General features: G+C 32.6%; 1 protein-coding gene across 1 annotated transcript; it reads left to right on the top strand.

Moving 5' to 3' along the window:
* The first annotated feature begins 4,903 nt into the window (after positions 1-4,903).
* Positions 4,904-5,641, top strand: LOC111891798 (uncharacterized). Its single transcript, XM_023887854.3, has one exon. It carries the CDS (start codon positions 5,025-5,027, stop codon positions 5,547-5,549), a length of 525 nt encoding a protein of 174 aa, XP_023743622.1. The 5' UTR covers positions 4,904-5,024; the 3' UTR covers positions 5,550-5,641.
* Positions 5,642-10,012: the final 4,371 nt, after the last annotated feature.

Here is a 10,012-nt window from a genome sequence, read left to right as displayed (position 1 = left end):
ACCTTACGGCCGTAAACTCATTTACGGACCATTTGTTTCTGGCCCATGTTCCCTAGTATAAATAGAGGTGTTAGGGTGAGGAGTAGAGATTGATGAACACGAAGTAGTTTACGGCCAGAGAGAAACAGGAGCTTTTATGTGTGTGTGAATCTCTTGTATCCGGATCATAATTCATATCAATACATACAAGATTCATATTAATTATTCTTCTTCTTCTCTTTTATTTTATCTGACATCATCCGTTTGATTGGGATTCCGCACCATCAAACGGATCTGACTGATACACAGGCAAATTAGGGACTTACAATGAAGACGAAAGGAAGGGTCTGTTTGAAAGAACCTCATGGAGAGTGAAGGGAAGATATATGGTAGAACCACTGAAAAATCGTTCCAGCTATGAGAAAGGAAGTCCAAGTGGAACAAAGGAAGATTCAAGCGAACCCCAAAAGGACGAATATCATGCAAGAAAAGCGAAACCCAAAGTGAATATTCACAAGTCCTCTAAACAACTTGCAGAGCAAAAACGTATAAGAAATCGGAGATATCAGAGTAATCTCAATGAAAGGAAGCAATTTTGGCAATCCCAAAATTCCAGATATGTTCGTACAGAAAAATCTTCTAATGCGGAATCTCGTCTGCATGAGAATCCTAGTAAATGTTCGTACTGTCATTCCAGCAGTCCACAGAGACCCAAAGGGAACTTTTGTCAAAAACCTTTTCTCACAAAGAAGGCCATTGAGACACCAAAATCTCATTATTCTCAACCCACAAAAGCTTCACCCAAAGACGTCAAGGGAAAGGGAAAGTTAGTCTCATATTCTGAAACTCAAACCAAGAAATCAACTACTAACCCTAAGAAAGTTAAGAAATAATTCGTTAAGAATAAAAACAAAGAAAAACAATCTGATTCAAAAGAAGCGAAAATGAAAGATACTAAAATAAAAGTTTTCACTATAACTAAGAAAGATGAAACCACTTTACTTAAACGAACTTATATAGTTGATCTTTCTATCATAAGGACTTCCACCACTAAGAAGAATACTGGTAGGAAATACAATTATTTCCCGAATGTGGTACTCCATTCTCATGAAACTTTTTTTTCAATTATAACATAATTTTGCTAATTGATGATATTGAAATTTGCAAGGATCTAGGAGTGGCTTTCTTTCCTGGGTTGATGTGGCTGGAAATCATGAGCATGCTATTGAAGTCCAAAATCAAACCTTGAGGGAAGTGGTATTCCAAAACTGAGGCGTGAAGATTTGCTTGAAGGAGATGGTAACCAAAAATCGGAAGTTGATGATTTGCTTACTGCTTAGTGTGGTTTTTTTTGGCATGATTGTTTACAAGCTGTAATTTGATGTATGTTAGGACTGAATTTCCTTTGGATTTTTTTGGTTTTTTGCAAATTCAGAAATGATAATCTCATTTTCATCAACTTCCTTCTTTCCTCTTAGTGAAGACACCAACAAGTAATCAAAAGTGCACTGATAATCAGAACTAATAACCTCAAAATTGGGACTGATAATATCGATTGCAAAATTGGAATTCCGTGATTTTGACGTTTACATTCTCAAATTGACTTTGAAATGGCAAAATGTTGCGTAACAGGGACTGAAATTGGCTACTAAAGGTATGCACTTAAAAAAAAGACATTAATAACTTTGTTCTCTTAAAAGGCACATAAGTAACATAAGAGACTGAATAATGTGCAAAACATTGTAGGAATGCTATGTCATTTTCCCTTTTTATTATTAATTGATAGTAACATTAAATATTATTGAGATGGTTTTCTATTCTTTTACATATAAATGTACAAGATAAAATTATGTTATTAACTTAGTGTTAGCTGGTTATATCTTGCCTTATTGATGGTAGCTTTTGGGAGGATAATAATCATAACATATTTTCTCTTACATTGTTTTCACATCTTTCTTTCTCAATATCAATAATTTTTTTAAAATTGTCAATGAGTCACCAAACATGATGCAACCCATTTTAATTAGACAAAATTGCAAAAATGGTCCCTGTGGCATGCATATTTTTGGGGTTTTAGTCTAAACCATGACTTTTTTGGATTGGTGGTCATTTTGAGGTAGTTTGCTTGTGATTTTGGTCCTTCGGTAACTGAAAAGACTAAAATACCCTTCTGATATATATATATATATATATATATATATATATATATATATATATATATATTTATGTTTTTTTTCTATTTAATTTAAAGTTTTATTAATAAAAAAATATAGGACCTCTCTCTCTCTTTCAAACCAAAAAAACCCACCTGAGTATCATCTTCTTCCCACTGGTTCGTCATCTTTTCACCATTGACACACCACCTGCAACCTTGTATTTCTTACAGTTCATCGACAACCAACATCCCCTTCGCATCATCATTCTCATCGTCTGCCACCACACTCTTAAACTAGATCTGCAAATTAGAGATAAAACTCACACAAGTTCATATTTCTTCAACTGGGTTTACAACATTTTCATCTCCTTTGAGTGTGTGTTTTTCCAGTTTCGTGTGTGCATTTAACTTAGATCTCAAAACTTCGATTGTGTATGGAGATCAACTTTGATTTATGCTATTCCTCCCCCTTTCTTCTTAAGAACCCTAATTTCTCTGATGGTGGTGGTCTGGTGGTGTTGAGAAAATGGGTTAAGAGATGTGACAACTTGGTGGTAATAAAAAGTCTAATATGTTCTTGAGTGAAGATGGAGCCCTAATCGTGTGTATTACTGATGATGAACAACATGGACAGAAGCCCTTACGCAGGTCTGGATTTCTAACCGATAATAGGAACAGAGGTGAGTTTGGGTTTGAAATTCAAGGCATTGTTTGAGTTTTGTGGATTCCGATATGGTATTCTTCCTTCACCAAGGAAGTAAAAGAAATCACCCAACCCTCCATCATTGATGAGCACACAAAAATTAAGAACATGCAACATGTTGTGATCGATTCTTCTTCCTAGCACCATTAACAGATTAATCCTCGATGGAATCGCATCTCACTGATGGATAATTGATTTGTTCCACATGACTACATCTCCGACTCTATGCACCGCCATATCCACCACTGATTTGCATCTAATTCTTCATCATCGTTATCTGGTCCTGATGCCCCTGGTTAAATGGTGGAGATCAAAGTGTCAGATTAGGAAAAAGAAGGAATGGTGGAGAGGAGCGAAACTTAATTGTTACCGATGGAGGCTCTGTTAAAGGTGGATGCTTGGTCTCGACAGAGATGGTGATTCCAATCTGGTAAGGGGATGAACTTAGAGACAAATTGGAACATTGATCGATATATATATATATATATATATATATATATATATATATATATATATATATATATATATATATATATAGAGAGAGAGAGAGAGAGAGAGAGAGTCATTTTTTGTATTTATTAATTAATTATAAAATAGTTTTAAAAAAAATTGAAAAATAAATATATTAAGGGTATTTTAGTCTTTTCAATTTGGAGAGGAACCTTTTCCACATATAAACTAGCTCAAAAGGACCACCAATCCAAAAAAGTCATGGTTTGTACTAAAATCTCAAAAATATGCACACCACATGGACCATTTTTACAGTTTTGTCTTTTAATTAATACTAAAAAAAATATCCATTTGAATCCAAGAGTATCTAAATTTGTGACCTAACTTATTCGATCCACACTTATTTTGCAAGTTCTACTAGTGAACATTATGATTCTATTGGGAAAAAATGAAAGAAAAACATCATTATAGCATGGTTTAACTTTTTTTAATGATAAATAAAGTTGATTTATTAATTTTAAACAACAAAATAAAATTTTCATCTTTATTAATAAATATTACTAAATAATTAATTATAATTATAATTATAATTTTATTTAAATAATATATCAAGTCAAAATGATAATTTTTATAGATCACATCAATTAACAAATAATGTAGTTTAATGATTTAGTTTTTTCATAGGTAAATGACTTTAAATAGTAATCAAAGGTATTCAAATTTAACCAACACTGTTTTTTCCTTACATATTTGCTCATTAAATTTATTTCAACTATTCAAAAAAGAGTTGTATTATCGGTTGTTACAGGTAGTATTATCTTTTATCTTTTGAAAATATAAAAGAAATTGAATGGACAAATATGTAAAAAGTACTGTTGGCTAAATATAAACACAAATGTTACCCTATTAAGTAATTAACCCTTTAATATAAAATAAGGCTTATAGTTTGGTTATATTTCCGTATACCCTATTTTTGGAAAAGTAAATTTTGGCTACTAAGCAAACCATAGCAACCAAGTATACGAAGTTGATCGAAGCTCCTATCATCTTCAACCAAAACAAAGCATCTAAGGGGGTGTTTGGATTAGATTTTTAGCTTATTGCTTATAGTTTATTTGTGGTGGGAATAAGCAATAAGCATGAGGATGGATGCTTATTAAAATTAGCTTATTTAGCCTAATAAGTTAGATTTTATCCAAACACTTAAATTAGCTTATTGTAGGAATAAGCAATAAGCACCTCTTTTTTCCTATCCAAACACCCCCTAAATCATCTAAATATAGTAGCGATGTTACTATTTTACGATTTGATGTTACCATCATATCCCGAACTCACCAAAAACCATCTAAATAATATTAGGGTCAATTTACCTAATATGAAATCATGATTTTTAACTACTTTCCTTCAAACATTCCTTAAACTAATTATTTTAAATCGCAAATCACTTTCTAAAATTCCTTAACTAAAATTTGACTAAAAAGTCAAAGTTAAAACCTAACTAAGATTGACTGCAAGATCCGACCAGTCACCTGTCAAACCGGACTGCGTCGTTTTAGGTGCACCATCCTTCGCCTCCCAACTTTTACGGTTTCAAAGAGAAGAAAATATTTCAAAATTGGTGGCACACATCACAACGTAAATACATTCCCCCTGTGGCCTCTCTCTCCATACACATAGTAGATCTCAACGCAGAGTATCCTCCATTAACAAAATCTAGAAAAAGAAAGTAAAGTTCAGATGGGACAGAATGGTAACGTGCTGTACTACGAATCGCCGTCGTCGCCGGCGGCTAAGTCTCCTCCCAATCGTTCATCTCTCTTGCAACTAATCAGCAAAAGACGAACAAGTATTATTTTAGCTTTCTTCGTCTGTACAATCCTCTTATCATCATGGAGTCTCCTTAATTTCTTATTGTCATGGTACGGATCCGTTATAACAACTTCGCCGTCGTCTCCAGTTTGGTGGCCGGCGATCTATGCTTCGGTGACGGTGGGTTTGATCTTTGGTGTTTTGGCAATGGCGGCCGCTTTGATTGTAGCGGTGCCGGCTACGGTGGTGATTTGGATATCTGTTTTGGTTTTAATGACTTTTTGTGGGAAGCGGAGGGAGTGGGTGGTGGAGGAGGGGAGGAAGTTGACGGTGGAGATGAGCCGGACGGTGGGGATGGTGGTGATTAAAGAAGGGAACTTGGTGGCTGCTGTGTGTGCTGTTTTTGGGTACTTTGTACTTGTTAGATATGGAGGAGTCGAACATGGTTTGTAAATTGTAATTTTGTTTACTAAAACCTTCGTTTTTAATTGTATATAATTAATATATTCGTTCTTTTAAAAAATTGTATAGCTCTATTTTTGGTATATGATGAAATCGAATTGTGGAAGATTAGAAATGAGAGTAATATAACAGGCAAAAGAAATCAGTCGGATCATAGGGCTGACTACATTAGACATTTAAACACGAAGTATCTAAGCCTATCAATATTATCAATATCATCACAAATTCACGATAACATTTTACAATGAAACGTTAAACAAAACTATTAGAGTACACATAGTTTAAAAGGATAATGACTAAAAATAGCAATAATATATTCTTTTTATTTGAATACATTTGGTTTGAGTTTCTTTTTCGTATATATTTGTTATTTTAATTTATTTAAACTTTATACATTGAAACTTGATGATCGGCTACTCTAGATAAACCGGAAAAATAACTTAATACTTAATATGCTAATATATTTTTCACTTTCTACACATTTAGTCATTATATTTTTTGTTGCAAAATAAATGTTTATTGTTTTTATTTACACATTTAACATTTATGACTGGTTTCTTTAGGTTTTGTTCATGACATTCTATCTAGAACAATCATTAATCACATGTTTGGGGTTGTTGATGTTATAGTCACCACAGTCTCAACTGTGTTGTTACTTAGGTCTTGTGAATTGGCTAGGTATTATCTTCTAAACGACATAATTTTTCATATAATCTTGGATTTTAATGATTTTTATATCGCGTATTCGTATTTAAGTTTACTACAACTTTCGATTATACTACTCCTATTAAAAAGAAATATATTTTTACTTATGATCTTTATATCAACATATTCTTTATTAGTATGAACATTTTTTTGTTAGTAGTTGTGTGGATATAAAGATCTTAAGTAAACATATATTAGTTTAGATTACTCTAGTTATGAGCGTTAAAAAGTAATATATTTTTACTTATTTTATAGAAAAAACGTATACATACATTCATAAAGAACGTGTGGATATAAATATCGTAAGTAAAATATATTATTTTTTAACAGGAGTAATCTAAACGAAAGTGTAGTAGCTCAAATGTAAACACATGGATATAAAAATCGTTAAAATTCAAGATCGTATGAAGAAGTTTCGACGTCCAGAACACAATACATAAGCCAAACCACAGGATCTAAGCAATCAAGCAGTCGAGGTCGCGGTGACCATAAGCTTCAACAACCCCATATACCTCCTTAATGATTATCTCATGTAGGATGTCGTGAGTAAAACTTGAAGAAACCAATCATAAATATTGAATGTGTACAAAAACAACAATGAATTATTTTGCAAAAAAAAAAAAAAATGTAATGACTAAATGTGTACAAAGTGAGAAAATATATTACCATATTAAGTTATTTTCCCATCTTACCTGTAATAACCATTCATACGGACTAAATGTGTATAGTTTAAACAAGTTGAATGGGTATATGTTGACGAAAAAATAATGACTAACTGTGTAAGCATATGTACAAATGTGTACAAAAAACCCAATAATCAAATGTGTACAAATTGAAAAATATATTACCCTTTAAACTCAAATCATAACTTCACAATTTAGAATTAACTTTTTAAAACTAAAACATTAAACTAAACTATTAAGGCAAATATAGTTTAAACTAAGTATTGTGGGATGTCATGTTTATCATAGAATTACTAACACTACTATATATTAAAAAAGGTTATTTTCATAATGACTGAATACCAACCCTTTGTGAAGATGTCAGCGTATCAAAGAGTCTAGGTTACTTAGAGAATCTGAATCTGGCCAGTGACGACTTTGTCTCGAACAAAGTCTATATTTATCTCAATATATTTTTTCCTTTGGTTTGAACTACATTATTTGAGAAATAGATTACACTAACATTGTCACAATAGATTATGTCTTTCTTAAGAGGGGAATGAAGCTCGAGGAGAAGGTTATGTAACCAACATGACTTATATACAAAAATACCAAGGCCTCCGCGCAGAATACTAGAGAAAAAAAGTAGGTTGTTCTTTTCATGACCACGAAAAAATATTGGTTGCCATAAATATACAATGCACGTTATTAGAGTGTTGTGTTGATGGATATCCCCCCATTCGGAGTACGTAATAAAACCAAAAGTAGTCGAGTGATGGAGTTGTAAGCCAAACTCAATAGTGTTGTAAATATATCAGAAAATATGTCTGAGAGCATTCAAGTGAAGTTCTCACATGTCATGCATGTATTTGGATATATGATGAACCGCTTAGGATAGGTTTGTCTAGTGAATGTGAGATACAGGAAGCCTCCAACTAGCTTGTGGCATAGAGTTAGATCGGAAATAAAAGGGCCAATTCAGGGTCGGGGGTAAGAATTCGGAGACCCTATACAATTTAACAAAAAATAGGCCTTAAACTTGAAAGATGTAAAAGATTTAAGTAAAATAGTTATAACTTTTAATTTTCTATTACAAAACACATAAAATTAAAATTCCATTCAAAAAATTACACATTTTTTTTGTTTCTAACTTAAAACAACCATGCTTCTAATATTTGTTGAAATAAAATTTTTAATAATAACTTTATGCAATTGAGCTCATTCGTCATCAAAACCAATCCATAAGTCATTCTTGAAGCATTGTAAATCAAAAATAAATAAATAAACTGTAAAAGAAAGCAGAAACCAAATCAACAAGCTGTGATTTGGTTCTAGGAAATAAAAATAGAAATCAGAAAGTTACCTTATGATTTTCGACCCTTCAAGAGATTGTAGCTTCAATGCTTCCGAATTTGACAAATTAAGCACCTTAAACATTAACACAATGAAAAAACTAGTTTACAGCTTAAAAACAATATCAGATGGTAAAAAATGTATGGTCCCTTCTTATTTTTGACACTTCATGACAGTCAAGATATCAAAAAGCTTAACTGACAGTTAAGATATGGTTGTTTCAATTTTCTGAATTCAAGAAAATAAGAATGAAAAAGAATGAAAAATGTGATTTAGTTCTAAACAGAAAACAATATAAAAAACAGGAATAAAAAATAATAACAGAAAAGCTGATTTACCCTTTCTACCCTTGGCCCAGATTCCAATTTTTGAACCTCTATTCCGGTTTCAATTTACTTGTGGTTCAGTGGAAGAAAAAAGAAGATTGTTGCTGCCGAAATTTGATTGAACATGTGATTTTCTTGTGATTATGAAGAAAGGAATAAAAAAGAAAAAAAAACATGAACTCAAAGCTTCTAATACTTCACGTGATTCTTTCTGAATTCGGAGGATTAAGGGATTTCTTTTGAATGATTTTTCTGGAATAAGCCTATAAGAAAAGAATACCATTTCTACTAGGCTGATAACAATCGTTAATTGGTGCAACTCCAATTATGATTTCTGATTCCCAACGAGGATGAAGGAACGAATGTGTCATCTCATTTTTCCCCCATGATCCATGGGTTTTAACCTCCATGGAGCACCCATTGGGTCCTAGCCCAATCTAGTGAATCATGGACTATAAGCCCACTATATAAGAATGAATGATTTACAAATCAATCTCCATATATTTAACTAGTCTCTTTTTTATCACAAAATTAATTCCAAATTAATTCTTGATCAATACTAATTAAATAATATGATTAATATATTAGAACGTATAATATATTAACAAACCATAAGTGTCCCTTTTCTCATTTTGTCTATCCAATTGTTATGATGCCATGCAACCCAAATGGACCATGCCAAACCTGGTCAAGTACATACTAAATATAGTTATGGACTTAGACACCTTATCCAACAGTCTCCCACTTGGATAAGTCTAATAACTATAGTTACAGGTATGACTTAAAGAACCGACCAGCAATCGTAGCTCTTTCAACGTCTCGCGGAACTAAGATGATGCGGCATTTAAGATAAGTGACCATATAATCCTCTGTTCTAGATACCAGCCGGACAAATACATGGAACAATGTTGTACTTATTGTCCAACAGTTTGTTTCCCGATTTCCGATTTGTTTGACATAGAACTAAAATGAACGCATCAATTTGGTTTTCAACGGGCCCAGTACATAGGTCAAAACAAAATCATCGAGTGGCCCATATATTGCTTCTAATCCTCCAAGGACTAGAAGGAACAGATAAACTTCGACTCATATGCTTGTACTGATTACTTGTTGAATCATACACAAAAGCACATTTTATAACATCGAGTTACCGATGCATTTTCGTACAATCAATGCACAACCAACTCATAATCAACAACTCATGTCTCTAGGTTTGAAGACTTATATGATATTATCGTCTCACGATCACTCGAGATAAATTCCATGAAGTGATACAAGTTAGCGTGGGTTGAATCCAATACTCAGAACTTATGAGCACTCATGAATGTTGTAGCAAATTTTGCTATGTATAACATCTTAGACATCTACAAGCCCAATTCATGATAGTCTTGATTCATATCTACTTCCA

This window comes from Lactuca sativa, chromosome 8 (genome assembly GCF_002870075.4).
Source record: "Lactuca sativa cultivar Salinas chromosome 8, Lsat_Salinas_v11, whole genome shotgun sequence".
Taxonomy (NCBI): Eukaryota; Viridiplantae; Streptophyta; class Magnoliopsida; order Asterales; family Asteraceae; genus Lactuca; species Lactuca sativa.
This window is presented reverse-complemented; position numbering and strand designations above follow the sequence as displayed.